Source organism: Drosophila albomicans, chromosome 3 (genome assembly GCF_009650485.2).
Source record: "Drosophila albomicans strain 15112-1751.03 chromosome 3, ASM965048v2, whole genome shotgun sequence".
Classification (NCBI taxonomy): domain Eukaryota; kingdom Metazoa; phylum Arthropoda; class Insecta; order Diptera; family Drosophilidae; genus Drosophila; species Drosophila albomicans.
In genome coordinates this window covers 41,670,542-41,697,886 of record NC_047629.2, presented here as the reverse complement: position 1 = coordinate 41,697,886, position 27,345 = coordinate 41,670,542, and the positions used below count along the sequence as shown (strand labels likewise).

Here is a 27,345-nt window from a genome sequence, read left to right as displayed (position 1 = left end):
AATAAGTCCATTTAGTCTTTTGCAACTAACATATACATACAATATATAATTTTCTTTTTCGTTTTGTTTTTTTTCGAGTAGTCGTTAATAATAATATCTTTGGGCTTTGCTACGATTCTGTGTTTTTTTCATTTATAATTTATGCCGCGTAGTACACATAGATCATATGCTTGTAATTTTAATTGTAGGTATTACGAGTACTAAAACACGAAGAAAAGTCTAAACGTTGTAGAGAGTGAGTTTGAAATCATATATATATAATACTATATATATGCGTATAAGTAGGTATACTAAAAACACTTTTACCGACTAGTATATATGTATGTATATTTGCATGTGTGTGTGTGCAATGTATATATGTATAATTACTAAATTATTGAGATATTCTATGAATATATATTTCATTCATCAATCATCATGCACATTCTCGTTCTTTCATTGATCCTCGTTTTGTTATTTGTTTGTTTGTTGTTATATGTATGTCTTTCAATAAATGTGTCTGTGTAGATAAAACGAAGCTCTAGCTTAAGGTGCAAAAAATACAATTGCGGAGAAATGAAGATCGAGAAATGCCTACTATATAGAAAACTTTTGCTTTGCAACTCAGTTAGAAGAAGTATTATCTCGACTCGCCTCGACTTTCGACTTAAGCGGATGCATCAGATATATATGACTAGATGTATGTATATAGTGTATGTATAATCGCTACGGTTACTAAGATAGATACTACGCAATGATCGATCGTACATATTGCTACGATATTTATATATATGCATATGTATATAGTTAATAATTAATTATAGTTGTAGGTTGCTGTTGCTGTTGTTGCTCTTCTTCCTCTCATCATTCATTGCTTCTTCGCTGGGCTTGAAGTTCTTAACGTGTTATTCCGTCCTCAATTCTGTCATCAGTTCGTTCGTTGTTGTTGATGTTGCTGTTGTTCTTCTTGTTTGTTGGGCACTACTCCTAAAAGGGGGGATGAATGGGAGCGATGTGGTGTCACACACACAGACACACACACATCTATCACTGTGGATGCTGCTGCTGCTTGCGTTTGATAAAATTGCCCTCGGCGTCCAGCCAAATGGCGGCGCCGTTGTTGTCCTGCTTCGCATCGCTCCGCTGCATATCCATCCCCGTTCTTATCATTTACCTATGCAACGCATTCGAGATCTGCTTCAGCGACTGCCCGACCTCGCCCACCAGCCGCTCATTGTCCTGCACATTCTTGCTGCCCGCACTGCGCAAATGCTGCGATTGCGTCTCCACACGCGTCACCAGCTCACGGAAATGGAATTTCGAATGCGGCGGCATCGATTCGTTCTCCGCAAACACCACACACGAATTCTGCAATATATTCAGCTTGTCGCTAAGCTGCAGCCACTGCGATGCCGAGATGGCGTTCACCGGATGCTTGAGCGAACCTTCCAACAGTGTCACCAACTCCAGAATGCTCTCCCTGCTGATTTGCGTAGAGTTTATGTTATCCCCACCGCCCACACCAACACCGGCTATTTTGGCAATGGGCGTGGCATAGATGGTGAGTTTGGTGGGCTTATGAGGCACCGCAGGTTTGCTCTGGCTGTTGCTCGTCACAATGCTGGAGCTGCTCAACTTGCCCGGCTGACTGTTCGAATTGGAGTTGTTGAATTGATGATGCTGCTGCTGATCGTTGCTGGTGTAAAGCGACTGCGTCATGTTCTCGGCTCCATCGTTGGTGTGCTGCTGTTGCTGCTGCTCGTCGCTGTTGTTGCTGCTGCTGCCCTCGGCATCTGTGAAGAGTTGCGTTGAAAGAGATGTTTTTATTGCAGTTGTTGTTGTGGGTATTTTGGTTGCTACTGCTGCATGAGCTGGAACTGGAACTGGAACTGGAGTTTGCTTGTTGGGCTGTGCTGACGGAGGACATGTGGTGCTGGTCTGAGTGGTGCTAATGGGGGGCGGTGGTGGCGGTGCCGCTGGTGGCGGTTTATTGCCAAATTGCTGCTTAACAGCTTTCAGGCCATATTTGGGCGACAATTGGCCATGGCCATTGCTGGCCATGGTTGTCGACGTGTTGGACTGTTGCGTTGGTTGTGATGGAATTGTGGTGCTGGCATAATCACCGCCAGGCGGCGGCTGCTCCCAAAGTTTCTTTAAGCTATTAATACTACCTGTGCTACGTCGCTTGCCCTGCTGCTGTTGCTGCTGTGCATCTCCCGCTGTGGTTGCTGTTGCAGTTGTTTCATCTGTTGTTTCGGCATTTGAGTTGCTCACATCGATTTTGATTTCAGTCTTTTGATTTGCAGCTGCTGCTGCTGTTGCGCTGCTAAACTTGTTGTTGCAATTGGCATTCGCATTGGCATTGCTGGGAGGTGTTGGTTGCTGCTGCTGCTGGGCTGGCTGTGGCTGCTGTTCCTTGTCCACTTTACGCAGATGTGCCTTAAAGTCGATGATGTTCGAGGGCTGCTCGGCCTTTGGCAGCGGCGCATTCAATTTCTTTGGCTCCACTTTCTTGAGCTGTGCCTTAAAGTTGTTGTTGCTGTTGGTGTTGTTGGTGTTGATGTTGCTGCTCTGACTGTTGCCATTTGTCAGCTTTGTTGGCAGATTCTGCTTGGGCAGATTCATGCTCTCGGCCAGCTCGGTGACCAGCTGCGACACGGGATCAACAACTAGCGGCGCTGCAGTTGAAGCACTGCCATTGGCATAGCCGAGGGATGAAGATAATTCGGCGGGCTTGTTGGCCGCCTTGATTTCGGTGATGAGTTTCTCCTTCAAATTGAGCGACTTCTCGGGCAGCGGCAACGTCGATGCAGCAGCAGCAACAGCACTTGGTGCCGCATCGGGTGGCGTGCCCAGCGAACTGCACGAGTCTGTGGATGGTTCACGTTTGCGCAGCGAGACGCCAAAGCGTGAGCTGGCCTCCTCGACGCTGGGCGCCGTGTTGCTGACATCGTTGCTGCTGCTGTGCTGCGCATGCAGATGCTGTTGTATGGCCTGGACGGCACTCTCGGGCGCTGGCGGCGGTGGTGGCGGCGGCAACGCCTCAAACTCTTCGAGCGGCGGCGGTGGAAACTCCAGATTAGCCAACGCCGGTTGGGTGACGACGCCGCCGCGTTTCGGGGAATTGCTGCTGCCGGCGGCACGGAACGAGGAGAACGTCATCATGGTGCCCTCGGTGGTGGTGCGATGTCGCTGCAGTTTATTCAGACTGGCGGCTGCATTGTTCTGCATGGTCACGCCACCCGACGAATTGCTGCGTATCATCTGCTGTGGTTGCTGCACCTTGTTCGCTGCCGTGGGCAAGGCAGGCACCGCGGGTGGTGCTCGGGCTGGCGGTGTGGCATGTCCGTTGGAGGAATCGCCACCGCCGCCACTGCTGCTGCTGCTGTCCTCCAGGCTGTCGAGGAAGGCGCCAATGCGCGCCACCTTCGGCAATGTGCCATATCGATTCACCACACGCTTCACATTCATCACCTCTAGTGCGCCCACCGTGATGGGATGAGCTGGCAACACGGGAGCCACTCCATTGCCATTGATGGCCACCACTGGCGGCTGTTCGCGTGCCGGATGCTGCTGCGACCGCTTGCTCTGACGCGTCTCCAGTCCACGGTTGCCCATCACCGGACGCTTGAATGAGCTGTGTTGCTGCGAGGAACGCGGTCCAATGCCCGCGGAGATGCCGGGCACGCTGCCATGCAGCGAATGTTGCATTTTGTTGGGCGGCGTCACTGTCAAACTCTGCTCGAGGCTGTCGCCGGTGGCATCGGTGTCGGGATCAGCCGCCGGATCCGTTTCCGAGTCGTAGCGTTGTGTCAAATTGTTAATGTCCCGTGTGAGACCTGCAAGAAGTGCCGAACGAGAAATGGATTCAATTGAGTGTTCAAGTGTCGTGTGGAAGTGCTTTAGCATGCGCGTGCTCGGGACAATGGATTTTGGATTAGCGGGTGCTGAGTATATATGAATAGTCGTGGTGGTCGCGACGACAAACCCAATTTGCTCAATATTTGTCAACACCAAACAAAATAGTTAACAAACAAATGAAGCACTACAAGTAAACCAAAATCAATCAAACATAAAGCAAACAAAATAAATTAGAAACTAAGTAAAACAATTTAAAACTAAATCAAACACCAAAAAGGGGGGAAACACAAATAAAGAAACATATTTTCGAGGCTTAGTTGTGGAATCAAAGAAATGTTGGCTGATAGTCAAAATTATTTTAGCTTAAAGTATTGTAATCTAGCTGTTAATGTTATCTATTTTATTAACTATTCGTTAATATTTTGTGGCATTTGAACGTTAGTTGAGTTTTTAATTCTTTCGGAACTAAAGTTACCGCGAGGCAACAATAAAAATATTGTTTACACAGAAATATACCGAGTAACAATTATATTAACTGCGAGTTTTCTGAATTTGAGCATTAAAATATTACAATATCACGTATAAATTACTGCAATTTAATTTCATCGCAAATATATTGGCCTTAATTAAATGTTCTTTTACCATTAACAGAGTGTGTTTTATCATTAGAATAATATTAATTTAATATTCCTTTGAAATCACAAAGGGTTAAACTAAAAGCTGTCAGTTTATTTTAAATTCAAAGTAGCAATTTTTAAATTAAATTTAAATGTATTCAATTCATTTTCTAAGATTCCACTAGAGTAAGCCACGTATGAAGAGAAACCAAAATCAAGATTAAATGATAATAAAAGTATTCAAACAGTAAACACTACCAAGGCACATTTAAATATGGAATATGCCAAAAAAAATTAATGAACTTAGGGCAAAGCATAAAAAATACAGAATAAGAAAAATGCGTAGACTTTCTTTTCTTCTGTGTGTGTGCATCACAAACCAATAATAAACAAAACGAAACATAAATTGTAAATAGAAATTCTTACTCCATTGACAAATACCTCGAAATAGGATGTCGTAAAGGAAACTACTGCAGGAGGATGATTTCTTAATGGAATACGTTTGTTGTTTCTGTTGTTGTTGTTGTTGTAGTAATTGTTGTTTCTGTTGTTGTTGTTGTTGTTGTTGTGTACGTATTTGTTGTGTCTGGGTTGGAATTTGGGTTTTAAAATTTCTACATAGGGTCTGGCTAAAAATGTTGTTGGAGTTGGAGTTGAAGTGGAAGTTGCTACTACTACCATTCGTGTTGAGCTCATCGATAAAGTTGCGTGCCTCCTCCTCGCGATATGTTGAATCCCGGCTGCTGCTGAGCAGGCTGCAAACAAGAAGGAAGCATAGTTAATACAATAATAATATGTGATAGTCGGAGATATTCACCTGGTGCGCTTCGGTGGAGCTGGTGCCTGCTTGCCCTGTTTGTTGGTGGTGCGACGCATCTGCACATTGCCTTTGCCCTGGCTGGAGAAGGTGCTCAGCTTGGTGGAACTGGAGCCGGTTTCTGGCACAAAACAATGCATATATATTAAATTTGTTAATTGAGATACAATTGTTGATGTTGTTTGCAACTCACCTGACATGGGCGTGCTGGCCAATTGTTGTTGCTGCTGCTGCTGTTGCTGTGGATCGAGGTTGGGCATGCCCTTCTTCACCATTTGCGGCGTCAGACTGAGCGATGCCGATGCCGATGAGGAGGCGCTGGCCGTGTTTAAGCCGCCGCCAGCCGCCGCTTGCTGTGTCGCTCCAGTCGCTGTGGTCGCTGCTGTCGCTGTGGCATTCAGTTGCTTCTCGACCGCTTCGGTGATGGACGATTCCTGCGGAGCGAAGAAGGAGAGACGTGCAGCACGTGGATCATTATTGCTATCACTACGGATTGTTCTTGTTGTTGTAGTAGTAGTAGTAGTAGTAGTAGTAGTAGTAGTTGTGGTTGTTGGTGTTGTTGTTGTGATTGTGCGATGACTATCACAGTTGGTGCGCTGGCATGCCAATTGCATCAATCAAAGCTCAATGCCATTGTCGTCGTCATCATTGTCGCCATCGTAATCATCATCAACATCATCATCATCATCGATGTCTTCATCTTCATCATCATCATCATCCCACACCTCGACCTCGAATTCGATGTCACCGTCACCCACCTGAAACATGTGCTCCAGCGCATGGTGTATGCTCTTGAATGTGGGCCGATCCGCTGCATCCCATTGCCAGCACTGCCGCATTAGATCATAGACCTCCGGCGGACAACCGGGCGGCCTCTCCATCCGATAGCCCTTCTCGAGCTTGTGATACACATCGGTTAGATCAATGCCCGGATACGGCGACATCCCATACGTGGCAATCTCCCAGAGCAGCACCCCAAAGGCCCACACATCCGATTTCGTGCTAAACTTATTGTATGCCAATCCCTCGGGGGCGGTCCATTTGATGGGAAACTTGGCACCCGCATGCGCCGTATACGTGTCATCGCGCATCAGACGGGCCAAACCAAAATCGGCCACCTTCACGAGTTTATTGTCACCCACCAGGCAATTGCGTGCCGCCAGATCCCGATGGATATAGTTGCGTGACTCCAGATAGCTCATGCCCGACGCTATCTGTGTGGCCATATAAAGCAGTGCCACCGCATCCAATGTTTCGCGTCCAGCGGAGCGCAGGAAATCGAGCAGATTGCCGTGCGACATGAACTCGGTGATGATATAGAAGGGCGGCTCCCGAGTGCACACACCTAAAATAAGAGAGCGAGAGAGAGAGACACAGAAAAAGAAACAGAAAGAGAGAGAGAGTAAAGAGATTTAGTTGAGCTATAATTTGTAGTCACAAGGTCGACTGATCCCACCGATTAGCTGCACCAGATTCGGGTGCTTCATCTCCTTCATGATGGCCGCCTCCTCGAGGAAATCTTTCAGCGCCATCGTGTCCTCCTTGAGCGTCTTAACGGCCACCGTGTTGCCGTAACGTTTCCACACCGCCTCGTACACCTCACCGTACTGCCCGCCGCCCAGTTTGTGCTTCATCATGATGTCGGTGCGACAGATTTCCCACTCATCTGGCTCGGGACTCAATGGAAAGACTGTGGGTTTGTTTTGCTTGGGCGCCGGATAGAGTAAAGGAGTGATTAGACCGTGTCCCTCGTGTGGCACGCTGTGATGATGCACCAGCTCGGCTAGAGTATTGAATTTGGCCTCCTGCGTGACAAACACTTTGCCATCCGGATCCTCCGATATGCGATAGTGATAGACGCGTCCCTCGTATCTAGAGGTAAAAGGAATTTTAGCTGTGATAAGGAATTTATTGAAATCGTCTTCGACTTACCTCAGACTAATGCTGCGCTGTCCGGGCGAACTTTCACTCTCGCGCACCAGAAAGCTGCCGTTGATCCCCGAGCTGAGCAAATACTCGGCGGCATTGCGTGAGATGGGTCCGTGGTACCACGAATGCTTCTCCAGCGAATTGAGCGGCGTCACATAGTTGGAGGGCACCCAACCCACATTGCCCGAATCCGAATGCGCCTCGCACCATTCACCCGACTTGTTGTAGCTCAAAATGCGCACCTGTTCGCCCTTCTTCAGGCTCAACTGATTCTCGCCACCTGCCTGAAAGTCGTAGAGCGCCACAAACAACTGGGGATCATCCTCCTCGGGACCGGGCGCCAATAGATTCTCCTTGGAGGTCCAACGATGCGCCGACTCGAACACCGATGTCGCTGAGCTGTGACCGCCGCCAAGGGAGGCGAGCACGTTGCCCACGCTGGACTCTTGGCTCTGCAGCTCGGCGGCATCGGCGAGCAGCGTGGCCGCCGTGCTGCCGGCCGGAATGTGTGGCAATGGACGTGACTGCAGCAGTGCTTCTGTAAAATGCAAACAAAACCAAATGAGAGATGGAAGTAGAGAGAGAGAGGGAGAGCAAGGTGAGTGAACGTTAACTGCTCTAACAAATCTCAAGTGTGACTGACTGCTGCTGACTGCTTTGGCTTTGACTCTGCTGCTTTGGTCACGACACAATGAACGCAGAGCGCTGCTCTCAAGGTAAACCCGTTTCTCTCACACAGGAATGCGGGCAATTTGTTGTGAGCCGGGAGCCAACTGGAGTCGGGACAGCTGGCAGGGGGCAACAACAACAACAACAACAAACGCAGCTCCACACAACTCTCTTTCATTGAAAAAAAAAAGATAGAAAAAATAAATTATGCATAAAACGGCATAAAATTACACCAAACGTTGCCCAGGAACAAACAGCGACAACGACAACGAGTCGCATTCGCATTTATTGTGGGAAGTTCTAACAGAGATTTTGCAGTAAACCGGGTATCGCAATGTATCTGGAGTCATGTATCTCTGTCTGTCGTTGTATTTGTATCTGTCGGATGCACGACACCAGAAGCAGCAGCAAAAGCGGTTTGCGGCATTTTATTTACCCTTGTGAAAGGCATTTCAACTCTATCAAACGCTTGACAACTGAGCCGACTGTAGGCGAAAATGTGAGGCTGTATCAAATGTATCTTTCAGATACTTTTTTGGGTGCAATATAACGAACACTCTTTTAATGTACTTTAATAAAAATAAATATGCCTTGGAGGTCTCGCTTTGAGTGTGTTCAAAAAATGCAGCTTTGAGACTGTTTTTATTTCGCCATAAATTGATAAATTGCAATAAAAAATATCTTAGAGCTATACTATATCTTTAAGCTACGTTTAGGGGAAATGCACGTTTTTATTATTCTGCGACAAAAATAATGTCAAATATGATAAAAAATATATGTGTATTGAGCTATAAATTGGGCTTTCTAAAAATACACTTTTCTTACTTTACTTTCCAACTATATTTTGAGTTAAGAGAAGAAAGAAATATCTCACTATTGAATACTTCAATCTTGTTTTCAATTCACGTCTTTATCACACCGTTCTTCGTAGCGTGTTTTGCCTGTAAAACTGGTAGCTCTGATTCTATTTGCTTAACCACTTAACAGTTCTCTAATTTCAAGGCAATCTCAATCTTTTAATTGAGATCTCAATAATAAACTATCTAGTTTCAGAGTGTCTAGTGTATTTCAACTTCAGCTACTGGCAACTTGTGGCAACTTTGCATGTCGCATCACAAATAATTGAGAAGAATTTACGTTTGCATTTGTGTGTGCAACGGTTGTTTTTCTTTTTTTTTTGTATTTTGTACATTAAGCAGCCACTTCCGTTTTGGCACCCAGATTCTGGGTAAGCTCACACCGGACACCAACCCGCCTCCTCCTACTCCTCCTTCCCCTTATCCTCATCATCTACACTGACATGCCGATGGGTTTTCCCATTTTCATGAGTGCCGCCGCTGTCTCCCTCACTTGACACTTGAAGCCGGCCTCAAATTAGTCTTCAATGTGGGTGCGCTACGATTCCGAAAGTCATAAAACCCAAATAATAAAATATAATGATATATTTTGAGAAGGGTTCCCATTGGAGCATTTCAATTGGCCCAACGCTACGCTGTTAATTTATGCGCGCGAGACAGGAAATATTAATAGCCATAGATTCTAGGGGACGGAAGCTTAGAGCTCAGCTCTCTTTCTCTTCTTCCTCTCCCCGTCCCTCTGGTTTATCATGGTGGTCCACTGGCAATGCAAATCACTGCGATGTTTGTTCAAATGCATTTGAGATTAACCTGTGACGACTCTCAGACCATATGGTCAATTATAACTCTCGGTAAGCATCCGCCAACCGACTGCTGATGATGACTCACTGTTAGTTGTTGTGGCGCGGTACTATAATGAAAACGGGGTCGCTTTTATTTATGTGCATAAACATAACACATATCTGGGATTGCTCTCTCTCTCTAGCGTGTTTTGTTGACTCAGTAATCTTACAGTGAAGAGTTCAGTTTTATGAATAACAATGAGTAAGAACAATGATTCGTAGAAGGATTTCTCAAATGGATTAGATGATAAACAAATTTTCAGAATAATTCTGTTACGTTTTACTGCAAATCAATCAAAATATTTATGATCATTCACATTGAGTATTCAATGATTAATTTCATTTGTCTGCCGTTCAATACAGCCCTTAATATTTTAATAGAAAATATTGCGTCTACATGGATTATTATTCAGATACACACATTGTATATGACCTAAGGGAAAATTCCTAAGAATTTCTATAAGAAACTTAGAGCACTCGCAGATATTTACTTTAAATTATTAACAGAGGTCAGACTATGATCAGAAAGATCATTATAAAAGAAAGATCATTGATAAATATCTAAATATGATAGTCAACTTTAATATTTGTTTAACAAGTTTAATATAAAATCTCTTTCTAACACATTTCTATTTAAACTTTACGTAACTTTTTAAAAACTCTATAGACAATCTCAAAAGATGAACACTTCACATTTACAGGGTACACATCCGTCTAGCATACTCATTAAATTGGCGTAATTAACCCATTGCTTGATTACGCTTGATTATCATGCATTATTTTGTTTGTTTTTTTTTTTTATATCAAATACATTTCGTTCTACAATTATTATGAATGACACTACGTTTAAATTTGTTGTTACCTAAATTCATGTGATATTTGCCGGGATGGCCGCGAAAAGAGCTGTGCTTGGTACCTGTAGAAAGAGAGAGAGTGAGAAAAAAGAGAGAAAGAGCAATACATCATGTTCAACGTTGAGATCAAACATGGAGAAATGAAGAGAAACAAAATATCATCATTGCTTCATTCCTTACGACTATTTTTCTATTTCTATAATATTGAAGATGCAATGGCTTTTTTTTTTTTTGCTTTGTACAATGACTTTGTGGATGATAATGATAGAGGGGCGCACCAAAGAAATTAAATAAATAAAAAAAGTAGCAGATGAAACTACAAACTACGCTTTATATATATAGATATGAATTTGTATATACAGAAATCTATTTACAGTTAGTTGAATGACATCAAAGCGGCTTCGCACAACAACAACAGCAACATCAACAAAACAAAATACTTAGTTATACGCTCTAAAAGAATCCGAAGAGAACAAACCACAGCCGTAGGCCAATTAGAGCCTCTCGACAGCGGCGGAGCGAAGGCAGAACAACAAGTCTGACAACAAAGTCATGTTAAATGCTGTAATCTTGAGCGGGGTTAGAAAAATAAGAAAACTATCTCTGACGGATGCCAAGCAATTTTTTTGTATACCCGCTACCAATAGGGTAGGAGGGTATCATAAGTTAGTGGCTCTATCAACTGTATGTAACAGGCAGAAGGAGTGTTTTACGTGCCCATAAAGTATATTCTTAATCAGCATTAGCTGCTTTGGTTGACAATCTGGCAAATTCTATATTTGATATGGAATCGATATAGCCTTTGCTATATTTAAGTATGTTTTCCAGTATATGAATTATATATATTGTATTGGTATATTCCATACTCTATGGTATATTTGAAATGTAATTATATTGGCATACCAAATATAAACCTCGGCATATTTCAGTATTTTTTACAATTATTTATATTGTATTGATTCCATATACTATGGTATATTTTCAAAGCAATAGTATATAAATATACCAAATACAGACTTCAGTATAATTTGGTATTTTGTTATTATATTAATTTTTTATAGTTTAACACTACTTGCATTTATTAAAAATGGTTAACGGGTATCTTAAAGTCAATCACATTCGAGTGTAGCTTTCTTACTTATTTTTTACATCGCAACCGTTAACAACAAAAAGACCACGCCTCCTTTAGACATTTGACAAAAATTGTTGCCCTCATCAAATTGCGATTTAGTAGTCTCCAAATTGGGGACAACGAACTTTCAAGTCGCTCTCTCGGAGAGTCTCTTGGATGCGTCAGCTACTGGCGTTATTAACGGGGAATTGGAGCAAGCAATGCTGAGATTTATATGTGTGTGTGTGACGCACAGCTAATCATAGCTACGAGAATTGGGGTGAGGGCTGACGATGATGCTGCTGATGATGCTCTTCGAGTCCCGGAATAGTAGCTTATCTGGCATCTCTGGCAGCTTAGCGCGTAAATATGCAAACAGCAGCAGGAAAATGATGCAAGTCTAAAGATAGCCCCGGGGGGAAAACCCAGATGCATCTACATTAATAATACAAGCTGCATACTATAGATATGTTAGCCAGGCCAATCGACCTCCAGTGGAGGACCTAATACTTGGCCAAAACACTCGATGGCACTTCAGCAGTGGCTTTGTCTTTGGGCCTGTCCTTGTCCAGTTTTATGGCTCGCACATTAAACTTGATGTGTCTGCTATTTATTATAGCTAACCTCACCTCTTTCCCCCCTATCCCCCCCTCCATTTGCTGTGCTGTCAACTAAATGCGCTGTGATGTGTGATTTATTGTAATGCAAGCGAGTCGAGAAAAGTCTTTAAGCACCACAAAACTTCATTCATTGCATTGGCGTTTTATTCAATAATTCACTCAGCGCCTCACAGTCTGTCTGCTCGTGTCTGTCAGTTAGTCGCTTTGTCATTCATTCATTAGCCGCTTCACAGTTCATTCATTCATTTCATTTCATTTGGTTTGTCTTCTCTCTCTCTCTGGGCCCTTCGCTTGTTTGTATTTTCTGTATTTTGTATTTTGTATCTTTTGCATTTGAGCACGTCTCGTTTTAGTTGCTTCATTTCTCTGGCTTTCGCTCTTCTTTCCTTTTTTGTTTTTCTTTGTTTTTTTGCAGCTTTTCCCTTCCCTTAAGGGCTTTTGTGTCATGCCCTGCATTGGATTTGGGTTCGAGTTCGAGTCTTCTAGGCACTCTCTAAGCCATTTTGCCTGGCTTCGCCTTGTCGCTTGTCGGATTTCATTCACATTGCCGCCTTTTGGCCGCAGTTCATGTCCAGTCAGCAATCAGGTAGCCAGTCTGTCCGTCCGGCTGTCTGTCTGTCCACCGGTTAGTCGTCTGGCCTGTTGGCCCCGTCAACAGTCAATGGTAATAAACTTTTACGGGTTAAATTTAATTAGACATTTCTCTGGCTTCCGTTTGCGAATATGGAAACACAAACTGAGTTCGTTTGCAAGAATCGCTTGGATTTGATTTCTGTAGTTGCTTAAGCCAAGTACTACGACCAAGTAATAAACTCAATTATAGCCAAATTAGCAACACCTTTAATTACAAGTTGCCCGCAAAATCATTTCCTTATTTAAACTTAGTCACGACTCTTTTGCATTGCCAGCTGCTGAAGTTTGGCAAATTAAAATTTAACGAGAATTATTTGTGGCTATTAAAATTTAACATTTTAAATATTTCTGCTTTATTTATTAATGTGGAGTTTGCTCATTTGACGATAAATAAATGTTGCTATTCAAATTTAATATTTTAAAAAATATGACAGCTTTATGCGGATATCGAAATTTTAAATATTTAAAGAAATATACGTTGGCTTTTGGAATTTAATGTTTTTCAGGATAACTTCAGCAAGAGTTTACTCATTAACAAAATTTACGAGAGAACATATATATCCATTACTTTTTTATATTTAATATATTTTTCGAAATATACCAACTTCAGTAATTTATGAGGATTTCACAATTAGGAGAAATTCATGTTGCTTTTAAAATATATTATTTAAAATATTTTCCTCAACAGATTTATGAATTTATGTTGCTATTAAATTTTATTATTTAAAATATTTTCCAAAATTTAATACCTTTAGTAAATTATGTGGATTTCGAAAATGCAAAAATTCGCAGAAATATATGTTGATATTAAAATGCAATATTTAAAATATTTTCCGAAACATGTCATGAAGTTTCTTGGGACTTCAAAATTTATCACAGTAAAAAGGAATGAAAATTTTGACTTTTAATGAATAAAACGTTTAAGTAATGCAGTTAGATAGCTTGTATGACATTTGTTACTTTTTATTAAATTAACAATCACATGAATTCTTCACAAAAAACATTGACAAAATAAAAAGTTGTATATCCTGCCACGAAATAATATACTACATATCCTAACACGCAAAACTTTTATAGTTTTCCCCACTGCGTAATTTGCAGGTACAAACCATATGGCCTATCTTAGGCAACAAATCTTGAAAGCTGCACATATTTTATATTATGTACTTTGGCTTGGAGTGCGCACCCCTTGTTCATTTTTCAATTTGACATCGCATGTTAAGTAACTGACACTTGGACATAATGTTGCGAATGTAAAAGAATTTAATATAGCCGGCAAAAAATTTACATACATACGTATGTATGAATTGTGGTACTTATGTACATATAAATAAAGGTGAGAAGACGGCGAACCTCCTCTGGAGGACCCTCTGAGTTTGTGTTTCAGTTTCAGTTCCAGTTACTCCGCAATAACAAAAACAAACCCAACAAAGTGCGAAAAATATGCGAAGAAAAACTACAGAGAACGAGAAATGCGAAATGAAAGAAAAAAAAAATGAGAGAAGATGCCAGAAACAAAAGAACATAATTCTATGGGCAAGCGGAGAAGGCGCGACGCTGTTTGCTAGAAATGGGTTGGGTTGGAGAGTTGGAGAATGGAGAGAGTGTGAGAGAGAGGTGAGGTGAGGCAAAGTCGTCTGTCCCTGCACTTGGCAAATCCACCCTTGGCAAACTCTGTGACTTGGCAACTTCGTGTGCTGTGTGCCGCTGGCAATTTTTACCACTTTTGTAAGGATTCCACTCAAGGCTAGTCCTCAGCTCCCCCCCTCGGCGCCTAGTGTCCAAAGTCGACAGAGTCCATGGTTCGTGTCCCTGTTGTAAAGTACGCATATCATAGAAGAGGGCATGGGAAAAACAGTTCGCTTGACGTTTTCTCTGACGCAGCGCTGCAGGCGTGTGTCAAGCGCGCTGCCACGCCCCCCACGTACACACACACACACACAGATGCAGACTGCCCTGCCATATGTTGTTGTACAGCAAGAAGATGAAAATCAAGTGAGTGCAATAAATACATATTAAAAAGTCGAGAGTATAGAGAAAATAAAATCAATAATGGAAATACTTTGGGAGACAGCAAGCACTTTATCGTTGACAAAGCCATCATTAAAACCCATCCAGCAAATTAATTGAATGCTGCACACAAAACGAGAAAGAAAGAGAGAGATTGGGAGACTGACAAATGGATGCTACATAGAAAAATGTTTGAGCAAGAGATTTTTGTGTGAGTGTCTGTTTGGTTTTTCTTTTTATCGATTTAGCATTTGGCATTCAGCCGTTGGTTCGACGTTCGAGTCTGTTGCTTTTTGTGACTGCCACTTATGAATGTGGCAAATGTGGCAACTGTGTCCTTGCCAGCGTGTCCCTGCAGCATTGTGTGTGGCATTGAAATGCCATCTGAATAGATGCCACAACGATCCTAATTACACTTTCATGCACACACACACACAGCAGCTTTCTAACGCCCAACAGCAGACCCAGCCCATTGAATGCACATCAAAAGGGACCTTGGCATCGTCACTGTTGCAAACACATTGTTGGCTTGCTCGGCACATGCTGCATTACCTATTCATATCATATTCACACTCGAGGAGTATGAATACTTTAAAGGTCAACTCGTTGAGCCCATGTCAGAGCTGTGACCCAAAAGAAATCGGATCGATATGAACAAAATGTCACTCTTGATCGGGTTTTATAAAGCTGTAATAAATATTTGATATTGTGTGTGATGTGTGGGTTTTCTTAAGAAAGTGGAATAGAAGTAGAATACTTGATAATAAGCTTCGTGAGAGTTGTACTTTAAAGTGAAGATGGAGCTAGCAATTCAATACTTTTACATAAAAGTCCCTTTTAATGAGTCTCTTTTATGGGAAAAGTGATCAGAGTGAAGAAATTTAAATAGGGAGATGCTGAAGAATAGTAAATGTTCATGATATTGATAGGTTGCTTCCCTTTTTAAAGAAAATGATAACTCACTCAAATGCTTTTAAGAAATAATTATTTTTTCAATGCTAATTTAAAATGTCAATTTAATGGAATATATTAAATACATTTCCTTGTATATATGAAGAAGATGAATATAACAAGAAATATTCAAAAATTATTCACTATGAAGATCATTTTCTTTTAGGTCCCAATATATTTTATTTGCCTTATGCATCACTTGAATTAAGTTTTCATTTCACTCAAAGAGAAGTTCACCATTTGTTTTATGGTGTGTTACCTTCTCAAGAAATTTGTTTAACAATAAAAGATTAATCCGAAAAATTCACAACAAAGACCAAAATATTATTCACTGTTAAGACAATTTTCCCTATAATCACAGCTCATATTCTTCTTCTTATGCCTCATTAAATCATTCTTTCCTCCCACTTAAGGAGTTCCCCGTTTTGTTGAATACTCTTCACCAAAATATTTTCGCATTCCGCAACCTGTCTGACTCAGCCCATTATCAATTATTTTGGCGTCGGTCCAGGTGTGCGGTCAAGGCTAGCCAAGTGCTCTCAAGTGGCTGCTGGCTGGCTGTCTGCTGCCTGTTTTGCTGCACTTTCAATGCCAATTTTCATGGCGATATTCACGTGCCTGATGGTCAATCCCCATTGTTCAGAGTCCTCATTTATTTGTGAATGAAAATGGCTTTTAATTGTTGACTTTGCAGACGGCGTCGACGGCCAAAACGCAAAAACGAAAAGCATTCGCATGCACATTTGTTATTTCGCTTTGGCTTTTTATATTATTTTTGTTTGGCCATGCAAATATGAATCAGAATTTGCATATAAAAAGAGAGAGAGAGAGGCAACAAAGAGAGAGAAATTGAACAAGCATACGCCGCGTTGGTCAAACGTATAAGGTTCTGGCAACACTTTCAAATAAATGAATCAGTTGGCATGTTCGCACAGTGGGAGAAGAGTGAGGGAATTGAATTGTTTAGGAAATCTAAATATAAAGTTAAAACATTTAATTCAGCTGTAAGTAAATTAAATAAACATTTCTCAAGCTGAAAAATTTACTTTTTAACCGTGATTAAATTCTTATAGTAATGTTTATTTAAAAAATGAATGAATGAAATAGAACAGCTAAAATCTTTATTGAAAAATTCTCAAGATGGAAAATATATTTGAAGTATTCTACAAAAGGGTCGCTAAAACTATATTGTTAACTTTAATAACTATTTATTTTTTTTTTTTTACCTATTTTTAAGTATTCTCCTGACCATTCAATTTGGAATGCAAGCCACGCTATTAACAACTTATTTTTATTGCTCTATAACGTGTTTACGGAGTCATTTGAAATCGTTAAGAACGTAGTTAAATTTGCACGACAAACTGATAAGGATTTCCTCCCCATTTCCATAGATCTCTAACCACTGTACATTTATTCTATGCGCTATGTTTGTCGCATGTATCTGTGGGCATTTTTCTCGCCTTGCTATGTTTTGTTTATGCTTTTTTATGACTTATTGTTTATGCAGGCAACGAGTGCGTGGCATTTGTCAAGTATTTTTCAGTATTCACAACATTTTTGTGTTTTTGCTTTTGCCTTTGTTTTTGTTGCTATTGCTGTTTCTGTTATTGCTTATTCATTTGCATTTGTTTTTGTTCGGCCTGTCTGGCATTTGGAGCTGTCAGACATTTCGTGACTGTCTGCTGAATGAGTGAATGAATATACTCGTCACACATTTACATTCACATTCTCAGGCAAATCGCGTGGGTGTATTTTACAGATAATAAATTTAAGATGCGATAAAAAGCATTTGACCATAAAATTTTTTAGATAAGCAAATATGAAATGAAAAGCTCAAACACACAACACACAAAAAAACAGATGGGAGAGGAATCAAATCCGATGCAATACAATGGGAGGTTTCTTTTTCCATCTTCTTCTTCATTTTGTTGTTTTGTTCTTCCCTATTCAAAGCATGGGAAAAGATAACAAAACAAATCCGTGGGTTCTCAAACTGTGACTGCTTGTTGCTTGCTATTGTGAATTGTGAATTGTGTTTGGAATGGTTATGGTCATGTTTTTGAGGTCGCTTTTTAATAATTTTATGCACATCTCCAACGTAATTTACGAGGCTGCGATTATGTGGCCAAGATAATGACAATTTGTGGGTCTTTTGTTGTGAATGTTAAATGATCTTGCAAAGATATTTCAAGCCTCTTATCATCAAGTCATCTACACGCATCATTTAAGTTGATCGCATAAATCCCCATTCCACATTCGCCATTATCCATTAAGCAAATCATCTTATTAACCTTCACGTTCGCAACACACTCACTCAAAGCGTTGCACAGTCTATAAATAACACTCACTTTTCCCATAGACACCTGTATATAAATGCAGTTCATTCAACTTATTATTCCACATTTTGTTCAAACATTTTATGAACAGGTGCAAAACTGTTAAACAAAAATGTGATATGCAAGGGGGGAGAGAGAAAAATGTGCTAAACTTTCTCCTTGAGCTGATTTCGTTTTTCACAATTTCAACAATTTTGTACAATGCCGAAACGAATGAATGAATTATGTACATTCAATCAATCAGTCAGTCATTCAGTCACTTAGTCGATTCGCATACAATAAATAGAAATCAAAAGTTGCCTTTTTTGTTTGGTGAAAGAAGCGCAGAGTTGGAATTTCGAAAAAGCTTTTCTTTTCGCCACGCTCGACTGAAGCTGAAAGCCCAAAAGCAGAAAACGAAATTGAAAACTGCAAAAAACAACAATAACAATAACGAAAAGTGAATAGCCAGAAAATCAATTTGCAGCGAAAATGAATAATAATTGAGAATATAAACACGAGAGAACGAGAGTGCGTAATTGTAGAAAATTATTATTAAATTGCAGTTATCCGCTGAATTATGTAAGCCGGGAATTATGCAAATATTCTGTTGGTAGCTCTAGAAGAAAGATGGCAGACTAGAAGATACCCTAGAAGCTGTTGTAATGAATGTTTGTAGCTTCAACATTCGCAAATCTTCAACAGTAAAGAACTATCGATAGTATTCTCGGTACTATCGATTGTTTTTAAATGTGTAAATTATGTTTTAAGTTGAATTGCAGTTATCAGCTGAATTCTGTAAGCCGGGAATCATGCAAATTCTCTATTTGTAGCTAACGAAGTACCTAGAAGATACCCTAAAAGTATTTGTAATGAGTGTTTGTAGCTTAAACACTTGTTTAATGAGAAAATCTTGAACTGTAAAGAACTATCGATAGTAATATCGATTCTATCTATATAGTTTTAAATGTATGAATTATGTTCTAACTTGAATGTTGTTTTCCTTTTGTACAAAACTCATGAGCAATTCTTTTTATATATAAAAAATACTTTCATCGATAGTTGGTGGTGTACGATTGCACATACTATCGATAGTTTTTCACATCTTCGGATTTACACACCTCAAACTACATATTTCTATAATTATCTTTCTTATTCCCAATTTACACTTTTGTTTTGGCGTTCTGGGTATAATTAAATTACCACAGGTGAGTAATAAACACCGTTGGGAAAGCGGCCACCAAATTACGATGTTCTATCACAGTTTACATTTATTTTTCCACATTGCTGAGGTGTTTGTCATTTGGGGGCAATTAGCCAGATAAATGGACGTTAGATGCGACAGACTGGAACTTGGCTGGTTCCGGTTTTAAGTTATTGTTATTGTTTTGGCTCTGCTTTCAATTTGTTTGTTTCGACATTTTTACAGGCATTGCGAAAGCTGGTTTCCACTTTGGCGATTATATAAAAACCGAAAAGCGACTGGAAAAATGAAAAATACTCTAGCGATGGCGATGGCGCCGTCGTCGTCGCCATTGACAATGACGGACAATAAAATTCGGGGAAAAGCTGAAAATATAATTGCGGCAAGTGGGCAGGTAATGCATGAAGTGGGCGGGGCTGCTAAGAGTGATGAATAAAAAAGCTTTTTGCTTGACACAATCCCCAAAAGAGATAATCAAATTGTATTTTACACTTTGCAATAATGTTACAAATGAATACGGGTTCAAAAATTTCCAAATTCGATGCGAGTGCATAGATTAAATTGATTGCTAGTTGAGTGCCAGTGTGAGTGCTTGCTTGAATGTATGTATGTGTGTGCGTATCTTATTGCGGCACTTTATGACAATCTGTAATTACATGCTCGAGTAAAGTGAATACACTCATACACTCGATGTTCACAGCGCACGCAAAGTGAAACTTTGATCTCTAAACTCGACAACTCAACTTCGGTAGCGGCAATTTCATTTATTAATATTTCGAAAAATGGTTTGACAGGCCTTCTCCCCTCCCCCAATTTAACGATGGAAGCTGGTTAAATGGATGCTTATTGAGTTATATTTTGGGGAAGACTGGAAAATACGTTCGAAGTTTGGGAAAATTAATTTGTTACTGATGATGCAACGTCAAACTTTACTCAAAATTGGATAAGGTTGGGATTAAATTAAACCAACTTAAATGTGTCTGAAATATTTCATATTACTGAAAGTTTGCTTTAATGGAATTTATGTTCAAAATGAATCAATATTAATATTTCAAACCATTTTCATTTCTTCTGCTTCTAAAAGATACTAGAATGTATCTAAGAGATATAAATTATAATCATATCTTCTGAAAGTTTTCTTTAATGGAATTTGTGTTCAAAATGAATCAATATTAATATTTCAAACCATTTTCATTTCTTCTGCTTCGAAAAGATACATAAACGAACTCGAATGTATCTAAGAGATACAAATTACAATCATATCTTCTGAAAGTTTTATTTAATGGAATTTAACTCAAAAATAAATCAATATAAATGTTTTAAACAATTTTCGTTCTTTCTTCCAGCTCAAAAGATACAAACTTTCCTCATATTTTCTGATTGCTTTAATAGTTTTACTGTTTTGTATCTCTAAGCTGCCAAACATTCTCACTTTCCAAAACTTTTGGCAAACTGTTTTAACCACTCTCATGCCTCACTTTCTTGAACGTTTTATAATAATTTCTTGAAAGTTTCATTGTAAATGATGTCCAACATGTTGTTTTCTGCTCGGTTTTCTACTCCCTTCAACTTTTGTACTTTTCCAACAAAGGAGCTCATGGGGAATGAGTTTCTTATCAAAACTGCCAGTGCCAGACAAGGTGCGGTCGCCGCAAATGCATGCGACTTCAAAGCGCTGCCCCGTCCGTATCTAGATTGTGGTCTATGGAATACAAAAACACGGCGGCGCATGGAATTCACAACAAGGAAAAAGTTGAGCTGATTTTTTCACCAGAAAATGTCTGGCAATTGTAAATATTCAAAAGTTGGCGAACTTTTAATGCTCTTTTGTGTGATTAGAAATAGGTTTATGTACAATAAAGAAAATATTGATTGGTGAGTTTACCTAAGAAACGAGAACGGATTTCCACAAGACAATATTATAATTTTCTATAAATATGATGATGTCTATATTGACTCAGATCTCGACACAACGTAGAATAAACATACTTGATGAGATCAAGAGGCCAGTATTGAGGGTATCTACAGCAGCAAGCAGAAGCAGGCAGTATCTATGTCTTTCGACTCGTTTGCGGCTGTTGTAAACATATTCTGTATAATATCAACTCTTCGGTGATTCAACTGTGCAGTTCTGGGAAGCAAGTGCAATAGCCAGGACGGATAAGGAGAGGACAGACAGACGGACGGACGGACAGACCGCAGCCAGAGCGAGACACTGCGGATGTGGGATGTCGTTTAAATATTGCCAGACGGCGTAAAAATTGACAGACGTCGCATATCCACAAAAACAGACGCATACAAAAGACGAAAAACTTCTGAATGGCGCTGCTTGGCGAAAATCATAATAAAAGTGCACATAAAACGAAATAAAACAAAAGACAAACAACAACGAATGGAAAAAGTCGAAAGAGAGAGAGAAAAAAAAAACGAAAGTGGCGACAACTTCAACTCTGAAACTTCAATTCCAAATACCATGGTGGACAACAAAAAGCAGCAGCAGAAGAAGAAGAACCGGCAGTTCAGCCATTAGGCGGCAATTAAATGAATTAAATTTCACATTAATTATTTAAAAATACTTTGGGAGACACGACACATACTCGTAAACATACGCATGCAACACAAAGAGCTGTTTATGAAGTTAAAATTAACTGCTGTTGCTTTTTGGTGTTCTTTCTTCAGGGCTTCAGTTGGTTTTTTTTTACCCTATAGAATTGAAATTGGAGGAAGTGGTGAAATACTGAGAGATATTGTAGCTTGAAGATCGAAAAGATCTTGAAGATCTGAAGAAACTGATTGAACATTGAACAATATAATAATTTACGATTTTAGAGGAAAATAAAATAAAGAATTCCTATGCAAATTCTATATTTTAAAATGAAGAAATCTATATTTCAGATTTAAGAATAAAATAAAGAAATCCAATATAGATTCTAAATTTGAGATTCAATAATAAAATTTAAAGAAATCCTATGTAAATTCTATATTTCATTATTAATATTGAAAGAAAATGTTAAAGTATTTTAAAATAAAGTAAATGATAAGGAAGAAATCCTATGTAGATGCTTTTTATAATAAATTTTGGAGGTAATTAATAAATCCACAACTTATATCCAGATTCCATACTTAATAGTGAATTTTTAGCGTAACAACTAAAGAATAATTAAATTATTTATTTTAATAAAATGCTTAACATGTATCCCATGCTTGAGATTTTATAATAAATTTGAAAAATATATATTCTTGAGAAATAAGAGTAGCTTTACCTTACATGGTATCTGCAAGTCGAGCTTACTCAATTGGACTTTACATTTTTTTATTTTCTTTTTTGTTTTTTGGGCATAATTTTCATTTCATGTTTCCACACTGACGGTTCACTGACCATGTCGGAACACCAATGAACACCGGACGCCGGTCAGCTGGGAGCTGGGAGTTAGCCGAGAGTGATTTGGAGAAGCGAGAGACTGAGAGAAAGAGTGAGAGATGCTCTCGCGTCATCATCATCATCAGCAATGTTTGGAGAACTGGTATCGTGCTCTTCCATGGCTCATTTGTTATGCTTTTTCTTTAGTTCGCTTTTTTTACAGCAAATACTTGCCAATTTTCGTGATTCGTTTTTGGCAAAAATCATTGTGTTGTAGTATTTGTATTTGTAAAAAGAATATTATTTTTGGCAAGAGAAATTCGAGTGAAATTTAACTATATTATGCCAGACTTTTACTAGTATAATTAAATCGATATTGACTCAGTCATATATGGAAGTTGGGAATGTCAAAGAGTGACAGTGTTATGGGCATGACAAGCTTTAGCAACAACGGCGACTGTTTAACGACTTTTGCCATTTTCGATTGCATTTAACACATTCCGCATAGATTAGACTCGCCTTTAGTTATGAAAAGTCGTTTCTTTGTGTGGTTAAATGGTTTTTATGTGCACATAAAGACGGTTTAGCCAACATGGCGAGCTACAATTATTGCTTATAAACATTACTATCGATGCATTCGCGTAATAAAAATCGCAAGTGTAGATAATGGAAGGAGGAAGCTTGGACTCTTGCTGCACTTAAAGATGCTTTTATTTATGAATTGCATGCCAAGACTCATTACAGAGTTGTTTATTAATTACTGAACAATCAGCCAACGATATATATTTTACTATCGATATTATACTATCGATTTATTTTTACTGCATTTCCGCTTATTTTAGTTGAATTCCGACTCATTACGTATTTGAATATTAATGACCGAACAGTTAGCTAACGATATATATTTTACTATCGATATTATACTATCGATATATTTAAATTGCACTTCCGTTCATATTTTTCCTTATTCCAAGACTCATTACGTAGTTGATTATTAATGACTTTACATTTAAAGATATATTTTACTATCGATAACATTTACTATCGATACATATACTTTTACTACGTTTCCGTCGACCTTTTATTAACAATTTAGTTTCTATTTCAGTTCAATTCGAACTTCGTTTAGCCTGCAACGAAATCGTAGCTAAATGGTCTGACTTTCCGACATTTAAATTGAAATTCGCCATAAAATTGCAGAAATTAAGGCAGAACTTGCATATATGGCCTTTAGGCACAATTTCGCAGATTGAACACTTTTGCATTGATTGCGGACTTTACAGATACACACTCTGGCATGCATATCTACAACAATTGCAACAATAATCGGGCATATAATGCTATGGGCAGTTAAAGTCCAAGTCGCCATCAGAAATTCAATCAGTGACCGCTGGCATTGGGGAGCTTAAGGCGAGCTCGAGCTTGAGCTACCGTTGTCTCTGTTGGGGAGCGAGAGAGAGAGAGAGAGAGAGAGAAAGAGATTGTGTTGCAGCACATGTGAGAGGTGTTTGTATCTCGTATCTATGGCTGCAGCTACAGGTAAATTGCACTCACACACACACACACATGCAGACAGCTGCTGTACGTGCTGTGGCAAGCGAGAAAACTCAATTCTCATTACAGTTACAATTACGAACGTGATTTGTGCTGCAGTCTCATATCGAGTTGGAGGCAGGTTGCCTCATTGATGGATTTGACGCCGCCTCAAAATGCAGTTCTCTAAACCGCCTCCTCTCTTCTGTCTCCTCTCCCTCTTTGGACTCCTCTGTGAACGTGGAAGAACAGGTTTCCCTGGTTCTTTGTCGTGAAAGCGATTCTTGTTGCATTTGAAACAGTTTTGCGCAAAGCATAAGTATTTTATACATTTATTTACAATTTGTTTATGCTATAATAAAATACTATACAAATCTGAGCATGTGTGTGATATGGTATAATATAAAAAGAGGCGAAACATTTACTGTTTGCTGTTGATTTTTGCACATGCTTAATGTGTTCGACCTTGTGCGCTTGTTAACAGAGGCAGACATCACAGGGGTGTGTGTGTGAGTAAGTGGTTAAACTTAATAAACACATCAATTGCAACCGAAGTGCAGAGCATATAAAGACTTCATCCCCCCTATTCTCCATTTCCCAATTTGTTTGTTTGGGGATAAAAATATTGTGTGTAATTCATTTGCCCCCAAAAACAAACACCTATGTACATAAAAATATGTACACTATAAATAAATACAGCGCAGCACACATTATGCATAAGTATTATATCTGTGTGTGTGTGTCAATCAATCAACTGGCGTCAAAAATTTATGACCTCAAACATAATCACAGCGATGGGGCGAAAAATGTTGTTGTTGGTGTTGTTGTTCGAATGTGGAAGCGTTTCATGCGCTTATAATTAGTTGACGCAGTCTTCACCCCCCCATTCTCCTCTTCACTGTTAGATATTCAGTTCTCTCAATGTTTTCTGCTGTTTACAAATGATGTTTGTTTTTCCTATTGGCTGTCTCACTCGCTTTCTTTTCGCTTTTCGTCAGCTAATTTATGCAAACAGTTTTCAATGAGGCGCAGTCCTGAAGGGGACCGCAGCATAATGAAAAGCGTACAACATACAACATTTTGGGGCAACCAAATGCTGCGGGTGTTGCGTCGTGTGGGCGGCGGTTGCAACGCTCCACTGGGAATGCGAAAAAAATGGAAGATTGGAAAATGGACAGCAAATTATATAAATTTAAATGCATGACAAAGTTAAGAAATCATTTGATGGCGGAAATATTTAGATTAATATGCATTCAATACTTATAAAACATTAATGTTGATTTTCGGAGAAAAAGGATTAGCAACAGATGAAGTCATACAGTGGCGATAAAGATGTGGAATATATAGAGAACTAATCAGAGTACATTTATAAAGAAAACTCTCTGGAAAGAACTCGACTAAAGAGAGCTCAAGACTGAGTCACAGTCTAAGCAAAACATCTGTTTTCAGCTTAGCTTTTGTCTACGTTTTTTAGGCACATATTTTTATTATTTCGTGCTCTATTAGTTGTCATTGTTTTGCAGTTGTTGTTGATCCAAATGGGACGACACTTTGTCTTGCCATGGTCCAATGGTAAATAAGAACATTACTATTTGAATATTTACAACTGGTCGTAAACTAATTGGAATCGCTCGTGGTATTCACAGCTGTTTATGTTCTTATTGGATTGTATGTATGTATGTAGTAAACAAAGTAGGGAGAGGGGGCAGGGACAGGAACTGGCATTGTTGTGTTGGGGCCTAAAAATAACATCAAAGTGCATTGCAATGCACGAAATGCGAAGCACGAAAGGATTTACGAGCTTGATCGAAAACAGCCCTTTGGCCCCAAAAGCGAAACATGCAAAGTCGAAGCAACAACAACAACAACTACAATAATAATGATGACGATGAGTGGCACTTTGGAGCTGGCAAATGCCAGGAAACAGGCGACGCGACGCTTCAACTCCAACTCCACAGACTGAGTTGCAAGTAAAAGTAAAGAAAATTATAAAAAGGCAACGACATGAGTCGCAGCAAAAAAAAAAAATAAAACGAAACAGAAACAGAAAGATACGGCACAGGCTAATAATAGAAAATCCATGATGGTTGCAGTCAGTGGAGAAAAGAAAAAAAAAAAAACAACTACAAAGTGGCAAAGTGGAGACAACGCCTTCAACTTGTTCAACTGCAGCTATCTCTATCTCTGTCACTCTCGCTCTTGCGTTGAAATTATGTTTGAGCACATAAAATGATTGAAGAAATAATATTTATATATTTACATAATCACATGCGAGTGGGAAAGCTGTAAAGTAAACACACTGCGGGCCAATCTTGCCAACATCCAACGTCACCTGTTTGCCGTGTGTCCACACACACACACACACACACACACAGAGAGTTGTGTGCGTGTGGCGTCCATTAGCCATGTGAAAAGTTCATTTGCCTCGTCTCATAATTTGCCGCTTGCATGTTAGCAAATAACGTCCAGTCAACGGCCATTGACGCCTCCTCTTTGCTTCCTTCCGCTTCTAGTCCAGGCTACTCAGATTACAAAGAGAGCGCGCAAGACATGACAGAGAGCGGAAGGCGAAGGCGAAGAGAGAGAGCGAAAACAGAAGGAGTTTACTACACACACACACTAACACACACTTGAGGCTATTTTGAGACATTTCCCAGCCAGCAATTGGAAGATCGTTTTTGAATTAATCACCTTGACGAGTCTTCTTCGAGTCGTTGAAATGATTAAAAAAAGATTCCTTTTATGAGCGACTAGAAAATGAATCGAAAATGACTCGAAAATGACTCGAAAATGATGTTAATGATGTTCATATACGATTTATAAAATAGCAAAAAACAAAATTGTAAAGCAGTCGAAAATTGGTCATCCAGATGATTGAAATGAGATTATTTGTTGCTTTGCATTAACATTCGGTGAGAGAACTTGGAGCTTAGTCGCGCGCTCTCCTTTGGTTTTCTGTTCTCTGCCTTATCTTGTTGATATTTTTCAAACGGCACTTTTCACCAAATTTGGAGGGGTTGCTGCAATGTTCTGCATTTCTAAACTCAGTTTTAGTAACTTTGTGAGCTCAGTGAGATTAGGTAAAGTGAGAAGAATATGTCGGCCAAAAATATTAGAAAAAAAATATTATGGTTGGAAAGGCACCAGCACAAAGCCAAGCGCTGAAAAGTGCTACCTTATAA

General features: G+C 39.6%; 1 protein-coding gene across 5 annotated transcripts in view; it reads right to left on the bottom strand.

Annotated features, from left to right (window-relative positions):
* Positions 1–61: 61 nt before the first annotated feature.
* The window catches only part of LOC117569522 (tyrosine-protein kinase Abl), a 32,494-nt gene continuing 5,210 nt past the window's right edge, over positions 62–27,345 (bottom strand). The window contains exons 2-10 of one of the 5 annotated variants that reach the window (XM_034250721.2): positions 10,434–10,487; positions 7,207–7,741; positions 6,731–7,146; positions 6,033–6,619; positions 5,468–5,708; positions 5,275–5,395; positions 4,899–5,212; positions 2,151–3,818; positions 62–1,772 (exon numbers count right to left, since the gene is read on the bottom strand). In XM_034250721.2, the coding sequence (XP_034106612.1) occupies positions 1,150–1,772; positions 2,151–3,818; positions 4,899–5,212; positions 5,275–5,395; positions 5,468–5,708; positions 6,033–6,619; positions 6,731–7,146; positions 7,207–7,741; positions 10,434–10,487 (4,559 nt within the window). In that variant the 3' untranslated portion in view covers positions 62–1,149. Of the gene's footprint in view, positions 3,819–4,898; positions 5,213–5,274; positions 5,396–5,467; positions 5,709–6,032; positions 6,620–6,730; positions 7,147–7,206; positions 7,742–10,433; positions 10,488–27,345 lie in introns of all 5 variants that reach the window. The other 4 variants (XM_034250717.2, XM_034250719.2, XM_034250718.2 and 1 more) reach the window with 4 other exon arrangements.